The sequence below is a fragment of the Chroicocephalus ridibundus genome, chromosome 22 (assembly GCF_963924245.1).
Source record: "Chroicocephalus ridibundus chromosome 22, bChrRid1.1, whole genome shotgun sequence".
Classification (NCBI taxonomy): domain Eukaryota; kingdom Metazoa; phylum Chordata; class Aves; order Charadriiformes; family Laridae; genus Chroicocephalus; species Chroicocephalus ridibundus.
Genome location: NC_086305.1, coordinates 5358388 through 5375630, shown reverse-complemented (window position 1 = coordinate 5375630; position 17243 = coordinate 5358388). Strand labels below are relative to the sequence as shown.

General features: G+C 52.9%; 1 protein-coding gene across 2 annotated transcripts; it reads left to right on the top strand.

Annotated features, from left to right (window-relative positions):
• Positions 1–4237: 4237 nt before the first annotated feature.
• Positions 4238–17243, top strand: ACER1 (alkaline ceramidase 1). 2 transcript variants are annotated; one of them, XM_063357902.1, is made up of 7 exons: positions 4238–4785; positions 6679–6782; positions 13232–13346; positions 13725–13863; positions 15017–15154; positions 15750–15887; positions 16707–17243. In XM_063357902.1, exons 2-7 carry the CDS (start codon positions 6690–6692, stop codon positions 16873–16875), a joined length of 792 nt encoding a protein of 263 aa, XP_063213972.1. In that variant the 5' UTR covers positions 4238–4785; positions 6679–6689; the 3' UTR covers positions 16876–17243. The 2 variants fall into 2 exon arrangements, with proteins under 2 accessions (XP_063213972.1, XP_063213973.1); XM_063357903.1 differs by lacking the exon at positions 4238–4785 and adding an exon at positions 6283–6529.

Sequence of the window (17243 nt, the reverse complement as noted above, 5' to 3'; positions counted from 1 at the left end):
ACGTGGCTTCCCACTCCAGAAGGGACCCAGCTGGAGGGCGCCCCGCGCAGCCACCAGGCAGCAAATAGGCAAAAGCAGGCACTTTTTCACCCAGCGCCTAATTAACCTGGCCCTCGTTGCCCTAGGATATGACCTCAAAAAATAACCTTTAAAAGATTAAGATAAATGTACGCAGGACTGGCCCGTTCTGACTGGTTAAACACGATCCAGGACCTCCAGCTAAGGAAGTATTAAGTCACTGACCACCAGAAGCTGGGATAGGACAATTTCCTGCTTGCCTTCCTTCTTGTACTCCTTCCAACAGCCCAATTCTGCTGCTGACGAGGTCAGAGGCAAACCTGTGATTTGCTGCCTTAAGTGCTTACAGAGTTTTAATGAAGGCACTAATTCCCCGTGCTTTACCCCATCCTTCACCATGAACAGAGATGCAGCTTCTCCCTTCCTGGAACTGAGCTGCTTTGCTCCTGCTTGCTGCCCCGGGGGGGGAGCAGAGGGTAAAGAGGGGCCGGGGGGGGGTCTCCCCCTTGACACTCGGAGACAGCCCTGGATGAAGAAGCCTCTGGTTCCCAGGGCCTCTTGCAGACTCCGCGATTTAGTCTCTCGCAGACCTTGCACAAACCATCGCCGTCTCCTCCTGCCAAGGCTTTGCGCCACCCTGAGAAAGGATTGCAACGTTAGATAAACACGTCTACCCGGCTGCAGTGCGCTGCCAAGCTTCTGCCAGCCGCGAGGTAAAGCTGCAGGCTCAGCCCAAAAGCAAAACAGGAACCTTCCCTTCGTTTCCTTCCATTTTCACATCTCTTCAGAGTCAAGGTTCCTGCAAGTAAGAAACGTTCGGTTTGAGAAGAGGTGCCTCCCTGCTCTGTGTCTGCTGAATCGGAAACCTCTGGGGACTCAGGGCAGCCCTTGCTGTGTCTGTGGCCCGCGCCTAAGTGGGAGAGCCCTGGTTGCGCTGCCGAGAATAAGGTGATCTTTCTCTCTCCTGATTTAGACAGCTTATATTTTCACCTACAAGAAGGGGAGAATGAGAAAAGTCTCTGCTTGGCCCCTGCACATCCAGCAGCTCCTGCTGAGTTGCACAAGCCAAAGTCTCTGCGGCGTATACACAACTGCACCGAGAAGCGCATGTGACAGGTGACAGCACGGGGAGAACTTCCTTTAATTATTACTGTTATTGCTGTTACTATTAGCAATTAAGGCATTTGTTTTAAACCCGTCTGTATTTCAAAACAAGCACGAGGCGGTCAGATTGGCAAAGACTGTTGGGTTAACTGGTATGGCGTCCTGCCTGGAGTAAAGATAATAGAGTGCCTGGGTGATTGCTCAACGATGATGGATTGGTGGGGAATTTCTCTTGGACCCTGAGACCAACCCTCTGGGGCCTGACAAGGCTTGTGCTCCTCCGGAGGCTGACTTGCACAAGTACCAGGGCCTCGATGTTGTAAAGAGCAGGTGTTTCAGACATTTGAGACTTCAACGCCACACCTCGCGTGGGGTGCGATCTGTCTTTGCCGTTGCTACTGATGCTTTTTGGTTGCCTGGAGCCCCTGCCCTTTACCTGGTGAAGAAACACAGATATTTACAGCTCTGCAGATGTGAATAAGAGCGGGTACATTGCTCCCGGTAGGTTATACCGCAGCGATGGAGACGAATGCTTTCATTTGGCTGTGTAAAACACATCCAGCTTTAGTATGTCTCCTGCTGCTGTTATTATTTCTTCCAGACCGCGATTTGCTAAACAGCTTCCAAATCAAGCAGAGGACACGATTCCTGCCCTGTGGAGCCATGAACAACAGGGATTATCTAACTGTTCGGCGTTAGCAAGGCTCTCAGGTCACCCGCCTGTGTTTTTATACGCGCAAGCAGGAAATTGCAGCCCTGCAGCTAAAGTCACGTACCAAAAGCAAAGGAGCTGGCAGCGGGACGGAGCCTGTCCGGGTGCTTCAGGGCCTTCCTGGACACAGGCAGAGCGATGCAGCAGGCCACCGCTGAGCCAAAATGCCCGGCTTCCCTTCCCGACTGGCCTTGTGAGAAGGGAGCTAAGTCATTTCTTCTCCTTCCACCCCAGGGCTCTGACTCACTCTCGCTGAGCAAACAGCAGCGGGGATGCAGGACGCCAGCGCTCCCACCTCACCCTCCCTGCCCCGGCTGCTCCTTACTGCCCCTCTGCCCACCGCCACGGCCCCACGCCGGCCAAGGCAAGAAATACAGACACGTGCCTCTGAGGCACAGCTTGTCCAAATGGTCTTTTTTTAAAAACTAATCCCTCGTCAGCAGCAGTTCAGGTGGAAGCCTCCATCCGAGGTGCCACAGGACAAGGCAGGTAGGACCAGCCGCAGTTTAAGCAACCGGATTCTCACAAATTTGCCCACCAGAGTCCCCACTTCCCCGTTTTGGTGGCGCCAGCAGCAGAACTGCTTCCTCACGGCGGCTGGGGAGGACACAGTTATAAAACATTCGCAGCCGGGCCCTGAGGCTGCAGTTCGGCTCCTGCCCCTTCCCCTGCTGCCCCTCAGCTCCCTCGGGGCAACACCCTCGGACCCCGCTGCCTGACAAGGGATGACGGAGGAGCCGGGATGAGTATCTCCAAATTAAAGCATGTCCCATATCACAAAGCCTGGGACGTTGCCTGGGATATGGGGTCTTGCAAGATGGCACAAGTCCCGGGGGGCAGGAAAGGAACAGCTAAGGGGACAGGACGAGGACCAAACCTCCTCCATGAGGTTTCCTTCCAGATCCTGGCGCAGAAGAGACACCCGAGCGAGCCGAGATGTCAGATGTTAGAAGAAAGGTGGAGAGGAAGCAGCAAGTCTTAGCAAGGAGGTGAGGACTCTGGGTGAAGTTCTGAGAGACAGAAGTCTCACGTACAGGGAGGATTAGGGGAGTCTCTCTGTGTAAGTCTCACATGAGGCCCAGGGAGCGTCACCCCTGCCCTCCCTGGGCACCCCCACCAGCCCAGCCCACTCCCACGTCAGCATCCTCAGCATCCTCAGCATCCCAGGCCCTTCTGACCGCAGGCAGGAGAATGTAACCATTAGGAGGAGCTGGGAAGGAGGACTCACCAGGAAATCAGCTTCTCTTTGTGACCCGAATGCTACTTATTGATGAATCAGGGAAGATGCGCATTCGTGACTTCCTCAGTTATTTATTCATCGTGTGGCACAGGATACACCGGTGATGCTTGGGCACTTTGCTCATGCCAAGGATGACAGAGTTTTTTGGGGTGGGAAAACTCATTCTTTTCAAAGACGTTCATACAGGCCAGGCATCACGTGTTTGGGCAACGATCTGTCTTATTTTCAAATCCACCCCTGCCACCTTCCCTGGCCAACACTGCACCTCACCTGCATCCCTCGGCAGCGGGATGGGCAAGTCACCACTTGCTCCTCACTGAGATCCCCTGGGGAGCTGGGCACCTTCCTTCAGCGTGCGAGCTCCGTCTCCTGCTCGCACCGTCCGTTCAGGAGTTATGAGGGAACGAGAAGCAAATTCATCCCAGACTTCCTCGATGTGGAAACCGCGGCGCAGCCACCCAGGGGGTGAGAGCAGCTCGCTGGGGATTGCCCCCGATCTTCTGCTTCAAGCCACACCGTCTGTCCTCGAAAGGCAGCCGGCCTCGACTTAGTTGCACATAACGGAGGCTCCACCGTGTTGTAATATAAGCTGCTTCAGTGGTTAATTACCCTCTCATTTCAAAACGCGTGTGGATTTGTGAGGCTTTTGTAAGCCCTGGCATCTTTAGGAGGTGTCGCACAGCTCAGATCTCCCAGGTACGCTCCTTTTCATAGAATTATCAACATAAACGGCTCAGCTTCCCAAAGACCCAGTCCCCAGGGCAGACCTGAACGTCACAGCTCTTTGACCCCTGCTCTTCAGGGAGCACGTGGAAAGGGACAGGGACACCTTGGATCTAGGTCTGACCCTGCCCTGTGATGCTGAACGTGGTGTCTCCCCTGCTCCAACAGGAAGAACTGACCCAATAATGAGCTTTTATGTTTAAAAAAGCAACATATTTCTTCTTTTCCCAACCCGACACGGAGGAAAAAAATGTTGAGTTTTGGGTAAAGTTTAATTGCCGGCAATTTTCTTGACATCCTGAATGGGATTCAGGAGGAAAATGTTTGCAAGGGAGTCACCCTAAAGTGTCCTGTTCAGCCAATTCTTTAACTAAATAACAAAATAAACCAGCTACAAGAAGTGCGATTTATTTTTTCTAATAAAATTATGGGGGAAAGTTGAGAAGTGGCTCAAAAACGAGGCAGCATCAGCTTGCCGCATGTTTTTTTGGTGAAAACTCTTTTATTGGGTTTTACCCAGCTGTGTAAGGGAGGTTGTATGGATCAGTCCCTCCCCTGGGAAAAACAGGGTTAGGATTGGGGCGTGTGCGCCTGCGCAGGTAACCTGCCTAGGGGCACACTGATGATTTCAGACTGCATTTCTACCCGCTCTTCCAACCTTTCCAGCTCACGCTTCTCTGCCCTCCCTCTCTGCCCCTGCCCATTTGGGTGCACAGATATAAACTCTCCAGCCAATATGTTTCCTTTGGGGGACCGGCAGGTTTGCCCGGAGGGTGCTCATGGCTCTTGTCTCATCCCAACGCTTTCCCTAGAGACGGAGCAAGGGTATTTCCTGGCGGCTGCTCCCGGTGAGCTCACACCGTGGGCACTCCTTCAGCGCTAGAGCGGCAGGGCAGGTTACTGCTCCAGCTTTGCTAGAAACCTTGGAGCTCCCGACGCTTCGCCTCACCGTGTGGAAGTCGTGCTGGTCCGTCCCAAGGGAATACAGGTAAGCCAGGCTGGGATGAGAGGCCAGCAGCCGCTGTGCACTCTTGTTGCCGCTTTGATTTTTCTATTCTCTTTTTCTTCTTCTGTCTTGTGTCTCCTCCATCCCTTCACCATTTCTCAACTGAGGTCTCTTCAGCTAGGAGACGGGATTTACCGTCTTGGGTCTGATTCTTTTTTCACCCTACGCAACCGCTTGCATGGCTGTAAAAGCGTAATGCAGAGCACCAGGGATCAGGAGAGAGTCTCCATGGTGCGAATGAGCACATGGCAACCCAAGATCCCAAAGAGTCAGACCTCAAACCCATCTGCCTGCCATCTATTTTGTTTTCCTTCTGTAGCTGTGATCTCACCTGCTCTGTGGAACCAGCCAGTCTGGATTAAAGGGAGGGCATCGTTGACTTGCAATTGTAAAAGAACAGTGGAGGTTTATCCACAAGTCAGTTTATCTGGTTGGAGCAGGAGGTTACAGAAGAGCTTGTTTGTAGTAGGTGTTTTCTCCCTTTGAACTTCATCTTGGGAAGAGAAGCAGAGGAAGTTGTGGTATCTTCACACCACTGCACACCTACGGTAACTGCTGAACTCAGCGGTGCTGCTCAGCTGACACCGGTGTAAACAGGGACTTGACTGTTTCTCCGCAAGAACACGATCAACTGATGAGTGGTTTTAAGATAAACTTCCCTTCCCTGCGTTAGACTCGTAGCTGAAAAGAAAGCTGTGTTTTCCACCCCTTACTACCGGTGCCTGGGGAGCTCAGAGATGCTGATGAAGGGCTTGGTGTCACCCCGGTACCTGCAGAGCTAGAGAGGCACAGCCGGATGGGTTAGTTCAACACTGCATCCAGGGACTTAACTGCTTAGCTCCAGGGAATTTCTGTGGCTCTTGTGTACCAAACACCCAGCTGCTGGGGTTTGGATGGTGCTTCCAAACACCTCTAAGGTCGGCGCCCATCTACAGCTCCAAAGTCTCAAGGATTTGAAAGAAAACATGCCAAATAGGAAATCTGATCAGAATTTTTACTTTTTCAAATGCATAAAAAGAGGGCTGAGAAATGGTGCTCACACGGAGGATGGGAAAGTCTTTAGCATGGGGAGGAAAAACAGGCAAAAGTTTAGATTTTCTTTAGAATCCCACTTGTAACTGCAGCTTTTGCCACCGCCAGCGGCCAGGCTGGGAGACCTGGCAGCGGAAAGCCCACTCGAGGTGTGAAGCTCGGATACCCATCACTGGGAAACCAGGACCGGGCTTGCATGGGAGCGCGTTCAAAGTGAAATCAATGCCTTTGCTCTGCACCCCCAGGACTCCGGTAATACCCAGGGTCTGGGCTGGTGCTCCAGGGCTGAGCTTGCATAAGGTGAGCTCCAGCCCTCAGGAAGATGCTGAGAAACGTCTAAGGAGCACAGAGCCAATGAGCAATAAACCCCGAAGAGTTGTCCACTCCCAAAAGGTAGTTCACAGGCCACAAAGTACAGGGAAGTCCTCTTGGCACAAAGATCTGAGTCATAAAGAAAGTGAAGGGAGAAGACAGAGTGACAAGGACGGGGCTGAAATGGGGAAGCATCATGTGGCAGCGATGACCCCTGATAAAAGATGTTAATGCCGTGGATGGGGCTGTGGCGACAGTTCCCAGGCTCAGCATTCAAGAACATTTCCTAGGGTGATTTGTCACTCCTGCGTGGTGGGGAGAGAGGAGGAAATATTCCGCGATATGATGCGTGCCGAGAAGAGGATGAGTCTTTCGTAGCAGGGTAAGGATGCTGTGCTCGAGCAGGCTGGAGCAAGGCGAGCGCGCGTGTGTGCGAGAGGCAGGCAGGCAGAGAGCGCTTCTCCCCTTTGGGTGTGCGGCACACTCCTCCCCCGGTGCAAAACTAACCCCTTCCCTCTCCCTTTTGCTAAGGTGGCCCAACGATGCCGAGCATATTTTCCTACCAGAGCGCCGAAGTCGACTGGTGTGAAAGCAACTTTGAGCGCTCGACGGTCATTGCGGAGTACTACAACACCGTGAGTGCGGGCGCATCCGAAGGGCAGGCTGGGGCGCGAAGGCAGCCGGCTCCGGGCACCCAGGAGCTGCTTTTGGGAGACGAGATGGGACAACCTTGTTTTCTTTCCTCCTGCTCACTCCTTTGAACTTCCTGGTGTTGGAGGGTGCTGGTATGGGGAACATTTTCTGAGCTTCAGGTAAATCATGGGACTTTTATTGCTTCCAACTGCCAGTTGCTCGCAAAATGAGCTGGGGTCAGGGGTACTTCTGGCACGTGTGGGGCTGATTTCCCATTGAGAAACCTCTGGCGGTGCTCCTTAGCCCAGATTTGTGAGATCCTGTTATACCAGTCCTGCAGCTCTCCTGCCAACCCGGGTAAGTCCCACACAGGGCTCGTGTATTCCAGCTAAATGTACAGGAGTGGCAAAATGAGAGACAGCACTTGCGTGAACCGTGTCGGGCAGGTTGGGAATCCGGAACCCAAGACAGAGGAAAGCTGCTGCATGAGCCAGTTTCACCTCCTCTGATCCTTCATAATCTAGGCTCCATCCAGTGCCAGTCCCTTGAATGCAGCCTCCTGGCTTAAGCGCGGCTGGAAGCATCCTTATGTGTCTGCCGAGGACTCGGCAGATAACCGGTCTCTGCAAGCAGGTCCTTCTCCCTCAGTGCAATTACAGGCTAGCAGGGGTGTGAGGCATGTGGATTTACAACCTTCCAAAGGCCTTGTTTACAACTTTTAGCAATTACTGTCTAACACTAGAAGTTCTTGTTCTCATGGAAATGTCTCTTTCTCTTTTTTTTTTTTTTTCTTTTAAAACATTTCCTGCTTCTGGTAAATTGCCTATAACAACAATAATTCCCTCACCCGTGTCCCGCAGCTCCCCAGCTCTAATTGTCCAGGCAGGGTCTCAGAGGAGGGATGCTCAGGCTGTATATAGTCACTTCTCTTTGAGACAGTTAAATGAATAAAGGTCTGCCAGTCCAGACCAAATCCTGCTTCTCTCTGGCATCCAACTGGATGTGTTGGTGCTGTTGCCTGTTCGCTGGCACTGCATCCCTGTCGGATGGGCTCAGAGCTGCACAGCAAGGGATAACTCGCAAGGAGGCACAGAAATCCCTTCTACTCGCATCAGCATTTCAAACGCAGGCGGCGATGCCAAAGGCCCCTGTGCTTTGGAGTGTCGTTGGCAACACTAGAGAGGGGCTGATTTCCACAAAGAGCAGGAAGTCTGAAAGTTATGTTTTTAATCAGAACTCATTCTGGGAGATAAATTTGCCTCACCTCCTAGTACAGTACACAGGCAGCATTTTTCAAATGTGTCTTTGGAGCTGGAATCCCATTTTCACAAGGATCCTGATTTACACCCAGACTGTCAAAGTGGCTCAGGATCCCTAACACACGAAGGGGTACCCCAGGAGTTCTCCAAAAGGACTGAGTTACGTGTCTAACTTCTCTGTGGCACGCTGCTAGACACCAGTTGGCCTGCCCAGATGTGTAACTATCTTTCTTAGGACCCAAAATCTTTCTTAGGACCCAAAGCCCTCTCATTCCCATAAAATGTTAACTCTTAGCTGCATAGGTTGCTTTGTGGCACAGGTTTCTAAACTGCGTAGCTAATCCTGAAAATCTTACCCGGGTGCCTGGTTCTGGACTGAGGTCCCTACTGCCCACAGCCACCTCCCGTGTTCCCATATTACACCACCTTTGCGGCACCGGGCTTGTCGGGATGAGTTTTCACTGGGCAGGACTCGGACGCAGCTTTCCTCCGGGAGAGGAAGGCTTCTCCAATGCATGTTTCCGCACAGATGCAAACTAGTGCGATACTGAGGAACACAGAGATGTGGGCAGAGCAAACCCTGCAGGATTTTTTCCAGTCTAGCTCTTGTTCCTCCCTACATGTGAACACAGGACACCTCTTTCCCAGCAGAAAAAGAGCTTTTTTTGGTCCCTGCACTGTTCTCCTCCTTGCCAGGCTTTCTTTTACCAGTGCGGGGAGCTCAGCAGGGTGCCTGCGCAGGCGGAGGGTACCACTTCTGCAGTTTCTGTCCTAAGATGCGATTCCCATTTGGAGAAAGCAGCAGAGATCTAAACCTGCCTCAACAGCTGCCTGCATCAGGGCTGGCATGGGATCTCCTGTCCAAACCAGGGGAGACAAAAAAGCAAACCCTCCTAAAAACTGCTGCGGTCTGAGCGTCTGAGAACAGCCCCAAAGGCTGCGCCATGCTCAGGGCCAGACCTTGTAACCAAGGGCGGGCAGGAGCATCACTTACACGGGCATCACCTCTCCGTCGGTCTGCACACGCTGGCCGGCACTGCCCGGCTCTCACCCCTTGCCGCAGCACCAGGGGAGCCCTCTTCATGCTCTGGGCTCTCTGGCAGGATCAGGCTCCTTGTGAGGTGCCCTAAAGGGAGGACTGGAGAAATCGGGGTGGACTTGAGGTATCCCTGCTGGCTGGCAGCATGTTGCGGATCCAGCTAGGGTTCAGGGCACTATCTCAGGTGGGATCCTAACAGCCTGGATCTCCTCCTCTTCTCTCCTCCATTCATTGGTTCCGCATATCCAGATTACATCCTCCCTGCAGCAAGCTTTATGGGCCTTATCTCACTAGCCTGCCCTGAGATAATTATATCAATATTGACTCCAGCGTCAGTTTGCCAGTGTTTTAGACTAGCTGGGAATCCAGCCAGCTCCTACCCAAGACTCCCGCACCACTAAAGCAGTAGGGTTTCCTAATGGAGCATCATCTTCAACGTCTTCTTCCCAACGCTGCCCGGGGCTCACGCCGGGTAGTTTTGTGCCAGCAGCAGCAACGTGCTGCTGAGAATTGCTCTGTGCCAGCCACACTCTCTCTCAGGTCTGCTTGGGTTGGATGCTTTTTATTAGAAATAAGGACTAAGGGTATGAGTAAAGAATGTAAACAGCACCTTTAAGTACCTAATAACACATGGTGGCTCATGATTGGATGCAGTTCAGCAACAAAGCACTAACTATTTATAGTGACGCAGTGACCCAGAAATTTATTGTCTTCTGGCTGTTCGTAGGAGAAGAGTATTGTGCTACATGAGGGTCATCAGTCAGGGGGACTTGTCTTTCTACCCTCATTTCTTTCCTGAAGTGACTGATCCAGGATGCTGGTAACGACACCCAGATCCTCAGCAGCCTCTCTGGCAAAGCGGCAGGAGCTCTGACACGGCTGTATATCCAGAGATCCCAGATGCTTCCTCAAGATTGGTGGAGATAAGCTCAACTGCAGGTGCAAATTACCTAGATACGCCCAGAGAAGCACTCACTTTCAGAGTCTGTCAGAGCCATGGCGTGTGCCCTGGGCCTCCGCATGGGCTCAGTAACCCCACGGTGCCACAGACACATCACTTTCTTGCCTGCCCAGAAAGTCCCGTGCAGAAGAACGGCGGGTCCTTGCCCAGCACTCTGCAAACACTAGACAAACAGCTGTTTCCTGCCCCAAAGCACTGGCGTGACACTGCGATGTCAGCACACGGAGCTTCATCTTCTGCTACACGGGTCTGGCTATTAGGAACTTGCTATACAGGTCTGGAGAGCCTCTGAGGTACTCAATTCTGTCTTTGGCCCTGTGGGCTCTTCTGTCAGCTAAAGCTGGTTCGCCGGCCTTTAAATGAATGAATTCACTCCAACGAGTCTTGCAGAAATCTCCTTTCACTGCAGAAAATGCCCGTCTTGAGTAAGGACCAGCACACGTCTTGGCTGCTGTTGCGCTGTTGCCATGCTCGCAGAGCCAGGCAGAGCTCTGCAAACCAGCATGTCCTGCCCCAAGCCGTATCGCAGGCTTGTTCTCACCCTGTCGTGGATGGAGATGCAAACGGGTTCTCCGTAGGGCTCTCCCTCCATCTTAGGCTGCCAAGTGCCGAGTTGCACAAGCCCTGGGGCCTTTCCCATGATCGTGGTAATGCACCAGGATTAGAGCCACGTCGCTGATCCCAGTCTCGCTTTTTCTCCTAGTGAAAGAAGCAAATGCCAGTATAGGGGGGCTAGGCTTAGGCACCCAGAGCAGTAACTCACGCTTGTTAGGAAGGGGGACATCGCTGTGAGCTCACACAGTGGAAAACCACGGGGCTGAGTCACTCTAACAGGTCAAATCGCACAGGCTCCATCACCACTCTCTTGTTTCCCTGGCATCCCGGGCAGAGGGAGCTGGTGCCTCCTGGCCAGCACGACCCAGCTTGGCGTAAGCCAAAGTCACGCCGGGGGGGACTCAGCATGAGCAGAGACTCTGGAAAAACTTCCTAATGGAAGTGCTGGGAGGAAAACCCTCCTAACGACATTTGAGAAGGAGCTTGCCACATCCTAGAGGGAGGATATAAGACAGCACTTACAAATCAGGGCTTGGATCCGATGAGTGATGAAGACCCTTCGTCCCCCACAGATGGGGTTTTGTAGCAGCTCTCCCCTAAGCTCCGAGTTTGGCCGCTCTGCAGGGAACCACTCTATCTTTTTGACCCTTTTGGCACAGTTCCCCTGATTATCCCTCCCCTCTGATATCTGATATTGCACACCTCATGCCGAATTAATGAAGTGATAACACTGCTATCATGTAATTAATGGCACTGTTGCAATGCCCACTGCAGCAGGGACTCAGACCTCTCCATACGCAATCTCAGAGTCCCGCGTTTCCTCACTTTGACATGCATGCTGGCACTTGCATACTGTTGCCTTTTCTGCCAGCATTTTCTCTTTTCTTGCTATCCCTGCTTGCCTTCCGAAAGCCTCCTTAACCATTTCACAGGAAGAGAAATATTTGCAACACAGTTGTTACTTTAACACACAGTTTGGTTTCTCAATCGTTTCCAAACAGTTTGACCTCAAGTGTGCAAGTGGGACCAGCACTTCTCTTTCCACGGCTGGAACGGGAACAGGCCTGGATTTGGCTCTAAGCACCTACGGAAAACCAACACACTTGGCCTGAGAATTGCTGTCAGTGGGAGCATCAACTTGTTTCATGAAAGCCTTAGTGAAATTCAAGATTAATCTCCAGGTGTTAAAGGGAATAGAGACCTTACATTAAGCGTGAATCGTGTTTCCCTCTGGAATATGAGAGGGCGTGTTTCATATATATGACATGACAACGTCCCTGGGATTTGCAGCCCTGTTACCATAAACTCGGATCCCATTGGACATCACAAGCCAAGTGTCGATTTTGCCCTTTACCTGGTGCATGTAAGGGCTGCCGAGGGTGAGACTCCAGCTGCGGAGGTCAGATTCCAGGCTAGGGGTCCGGGACAGCATCTAGCTGGAAGATGAAAGGAAAAGGATTGTCAGGGCGAGATAAAAGTCACCCTGGTGGCTTGCCAAATGGCATTTTAGCAGATGGCTCTGCCTCGCTCTTCCAAAGCCCCAAAGAGCTGTCTGGCAGGTAAAACACAGCACCGCAGTCCCAACCTTTCCTGAGTAAGAAAGATTTTCCCTGGGGAGGCTGTGCTTCCCTGCGATATCCCCTTACTGAGTTTGCCAAATCAGGTGAAAAAGCCTGTAAGATAAGAACCTGTCAAGGATAAGGATTATTTCAAACTTCATTCCCCTGTAGCTGCAGGGTGGAGTGGGCCTGATCCAGCAGACAGGTCCAGGCTTTGGGCATTCACGGCTCCTCCCCAGCTCCCACATTTTGCCCATCAGCATGTGCCGTTCCCGAAGCACTGGCACCTTCAGCCCGCCCAGTACCATCCCCTCCTCCCCAGGCTAATCAAGTTCTGTCAATGAAGCCATTTTGCAGAGTTGGAAATCAGGGCAGAATAATTTTGCTGGATTCATTTGCTAGGTATGTTTAAAGGAGGTTTATGACTTCACGTAATTACTAGTGTCCAGAATACCTCCCCTCCCCAGGCCAGATGGCTTCGCACATGACACTACAGGATGTCACCTCGGTCCTGTTCCCACCTACAAACGTCCTGCTTGTCCTGCTGCTCTCCACTACACCCACTGCCAGTTAATGATGGTTTTCCCGACGGTGGCTTGCTGCAGTTCCCTAGCTCCTCACAGCCCCCCAGCCCCTCGCAGGGGGCTGTCTGCTGGCCAAAGGGGGCAGAAGCCAGCCAGGGAGCTCTTGGCAGGTCTGGGTTGACAGGAAAGGGAGGTGGCTGCAAACCGAAGAGCTTTGGCAGCTTGCTTGAAGACACTGGGCAGATGAAGCAAAACCATCATCCGAAAGGGGTACACCAGCTTATCCTGGGCTTGCTGGCCCCAGAAGTGCCTGCAGGGAGAGCCCAGATATCTGCAGCCGTCGCTGTCACAGCAATAGCTGTCCTTCCAGTTCCAGTCTCACTTCTCAAGAAACGCCTCTGCCCTCTCCCTGTGCCAAGAGTAATACCTGCCTTCGTGCGATGCTTTCCACTAGAGATCAGTATCCTCTTTGCACATGGAGGTACTGAGGCACATGGTGGGATGGGACTTGCCCAAGATCATGCAATAAGCTGCATATGCCTCTTGTTTTTCAGATCAGCAATGTAAGCTTCTTTGTCCTTTCTCCTGCCCTGCTCTACCTGAACCGTCAGTACCGTCAGCAGCGCGCCTTGCCCTTGTATTTCGTCTCTGGCCTGCTCTTCTGCGTAGGTGGGTGCCAAGGTTGTGAGAAGACCAGAGAGGTTGCCAGAGTACCCGACTGTTCATTCATGGTACCTTTGGCTTTGGAGGCTGGTTCTTAGTGGCCAAAGCACGGGGGCAAGCTGGGGTGGGAAACCGAGCAGCGACGTCTGTTTGAAGCCCTGCAGCTCATGGTTCCTGCTGGCTGCGGAGGCACAGCTTCCAGCCCAGTGAGTCCCCGTGGTGCTGTGTGGACTGACTCACTCAAGTGTCCATTAACGCCAAGATCCATGCCCTGCCCTTCAGGAACTATGTGTCTTTAGGAATGGCCACCAAGAAATTCCCAGGCCAGACAGGCTTGCGTAAGGACGGAGCTTTGCTGACACAAGCTGTCCTTGCTCCTTGCAGGTATCTTCTCCGTGTACTTTCACATGACCCTGAGCTACGTGGGACAACTCTTGGACGAGCTCTCCATCCTCTGGACACTGGCTGTGGCATATTCCTTTTGGTACCCAAGGGTTTACTTCCCCAGGTTCATCAAGAGCAGGTATGACTCAGAGGGACACAGGGTTGCAGGCTCTGAGGGGAGGGCTGGGACATTGACATTGATGTGTGTGACCCACAGATCCCCCCCCCAGCCCACAGCCAGCTCCCCTGCAAGGGGTCAACATTGAGGTTACTGCAGTTTGCTTTGGGACCAGACCCTCCATCACTCAGTGGTGGATGTGCTGACAGAGGAAGAGTCAAACACCCTCCCATGGGGAAGGACTGTGCTGGGCTCCTGCCAACTGGAGCTGCTTGCCTTTGTGAAGCTGCAGAGGAAACTTAGCATGGAGAATTTCAAAATTAATTAGGAAATTAAATGTTCCTGAGCACTGACATATAATTACCCATGCTGTCAAACTGTCATAGCACCCCTTGCCATCCACAGAGAGCTCTCCCTGAAGGCTGGTGGGGTTTCCCATGGGACAAGCTGATCCAAGTTAACACCCCACATTTCAAAGGCAGTTTGCAGCAGGGCTGGCTGGGCTAGAGGAGCTCAGCAGAAAGGATGGGGAGATGGGGTGAGCATGGATTAGGATAAACAGGAACCCAGCAGGGCTTTGCTCAAAGGATGGTCCCAGCCTGGCAGGCTTGCTGGAGCCCTCTAAGCCAGCCCAGTTAGGAGCCTTGCAAAGGCCTGCTCCGGGTCTGCTCTTCCCATGCCAGCGAGGAGGTCACCAGGAGTTCACTGTGGAGACATGGTCGGGGAGAGGGGAAGGGACTTGGGGAAGGATTTGCATGTGAAAGGCCCCTCTGAGCCCTATTGTTGTTCAGTCAGCCCAAGTCTGCCTGTTTGCACGGCTCTGGCCCCTGCCCACCGCTGCTGGGACTCCTGCTTTGCAGCCCTTCCCTGTGCAAATGCCTTTGACTCTCCATGCTCTGGCATCACCACGACAGTGCACGAGTTACCTTCCGGGCTGTGTTCCCCACTCTGTCATGGACAAACTGGAGGGCTTTTGGCAAAGCACAGATATAAACAGATACCTCAGCCTTCCTGCCAGGACTACTGCAGAGGCTGAGATCAGCCATGTGCAAACAGATCAGAGGTGCTGGAGAAGGTGTTTCCTCTCTCAGGCAACGAGCAGGACCTCTCCCATCCTTATCCTTCCATACTGTGAACCTTGGGGGCGCTGACGCTCACTCCCAATTCTCTCTAGGAAGCATTTCTTCTGGTTGAGTGGTATCACCACCGTGATCAGTACCTTGATGTCCTTCATCAAACCAGCATTCAATGCCTACGTGCTCAACTGCATCGCCTTCCACCTGCTGTACCTGACATGGCTTGAACTGAAAAAGTAAGGAGGGAGCTGAGAGGGTTATCTGCAGGTCCATTACGCACTCCTGGCAGGCTCACATGTGGCAGTGACTCTTTGCTCAACAGTGAATGGAGGCCAAGATTTCATCAGCCACATGTTGGACTATCAGCTCTGCAAAGAGTTGGGGCAGCCTGGGAGGGACCCAGGAAGAGGCATAGGCAGGACTGTGGGCAGTGGGGTACAAGAAAGCCATCTGGGCCAGGTGCCATGCAGAATGGGGATAATCCAGGGGACAAGTGCATCTTCTCCTCCTCAGCTGCCGACTCTGCAGCTCTTTCCCCTTTGTGGGGGATTTGGGAACCAGTGTGGGGTTGGAAGAACTCCCCAGGCTCTGGGGAGAAAGACAGGAGCGCCCTGGCATCTCCTAGCATCATCCTCACCCACAGGAAGTCAGAAACCTCCTCTACAGTGCCACACCTCTCCCGTTCTTGTGGTCTGATGAATACCCTCCAGAAGAAACTTGCTGGGTTTTGCTGTGTTGTATTACCCTTTGCAGACAGGAACCAGCCATCTTTAAAACTCTCTTTCCTTCCAACACGATACTCCGCTCACCCTCTCTCACTGTGTCTTCCAGGTGCAATGACAAAAGGGTTCACCGGATGGCCGCAGTCATGGTTGTGTGGTGGGTACTGGCCATCAGCAGCTGGATAAGCGACAGGTGGCTCTGCGGGCTCTGGCAGGCGATCAACTTCCCCTACTTCCACAGTTTCTGGTAAGGGCTCCAGCGTAGAGGCAGGAACCTCAGCACAAACATTTCAGCAGCTGAAGGGCTACAGCTAAGGGAGGGTGGCAGCAGGGATGTGATACTGCACCAGGGAGCAGCCGCATCTCTGCCCAACCCTCTCCCCCTTTCCTCTGTCGCTATTGATGCTGCTCCTCACCCTGGCCCCAACCCAGAGACTCGGCCCTAATCACTGCTTAATATCCCTTACCTCCTCTGCACAAGCCAAATGGTGTTTTGCAAGTGAAATTGTTCTAAAAGTCCCTCCAGGTAAGCAGCTTGCTTTCAAAGGGCTGCTTCTGCTCCTGGGAAGCTGCGTGAAGTGCAATGTTCTTTGAGTTATAATAGACAAACTGAAAGATGGTGATTTGCTTGAGCAAGGCATTTCAGTGCCCGGCCAAGTGTGTCTGTAAGTGCTGCACACTGTGTAATTTCTCACATTCATCCTCACAAATCACTGGGATGACTGGGACGGATACCCAGCGCTGTTGGGCTAAGCCAGGCAAGGTGGAGTGGGTGCTTCGGTTTGGGGCTTAAGTCCCTTATATCACCCCATCCCCTCTGCGCAAGTAATTACCCCAACCCCGGCTCACAAAGCTTTTCTAGGGTCTCCCCATAGGCACAAACCCTGCAGGACCCGCACTCCCTGCAGCCCTCGTGCATCACAGTGTTGGGACCTTTGCCTGCCGTTGCCATATCCCTTGTCTCTAGCCGCAGGGTGGCAATGCCAGCTGCACACCGCTACAAGGTGCAGGAGGAGCAGACGGAGTTACCCCTGTCCAACACAGATTTTTTTGGTTTCCTTGCCAGGCATGTGCTGATAGCCATGTCCCTCCTATACTGCTGCCCGCTGGTCATCTACTTCGACGTCAACTACGAGATGCCATCGTTCAAGCCAAAGCTAGGATATTGGCCCAGCGAGTCTTGGCCTGTCGTGGTGCCTTACATTGCCCTGGAGAAACCCCACAAGCAGTGCTAGAGCTGGTTGCCCTCAGGCATCCCTCGGGCCTGGGGTGTGCGATGCACACGTGTGCATCTGTGCGGGGAACACCTCAGCTGTGCGCCTGTTCCTCGGACAAGGGCAATGTGGCTAGTGGATGGGGCAGGGAGCAGCTGAGCCTCATGATGCCGGGCATGAAGCAGGGTGGGAGCCCACAGGTGCCTTGGAAGACTCTGCCCGGACTGGCATCCGGGGAACCGAAGATCTCCTCCAGCAGATCCCCACTGAGAAGGGGGGGGGAGACGGTGCTTCTTCTATGTCTTCTGTATTAGTCAAGCGGCGGCACCCCTTGCTGACAAGGGCGCAGCGGAGAACACAGAAGCAAAACTGGTGACAGCTGGGTTTGT

Coding starts and splice junctions, on each gene's coding strand:
- ACER1 (XM_063357902.1), top strand. CDS start 6,690: ATGCCGAGCATATTTTCCTACCAGAGCGCCGAAGTCGACTGGTGTGAA. Junction 13,864..15,016: donor CCCAGGTTCATCAAGAGCAG/GTATGACTCAGA, acceptor AATTCTCTCTAG/GAAGCATTTCTTCTGGTTGA. Junction 15,888..16,706: donor CCCTACTTCCACAGTTTCTG/GTAAGGGCTCCA, acceptor TTTCCTTGCCAG/GCATGTGCTGATAGCCATGT.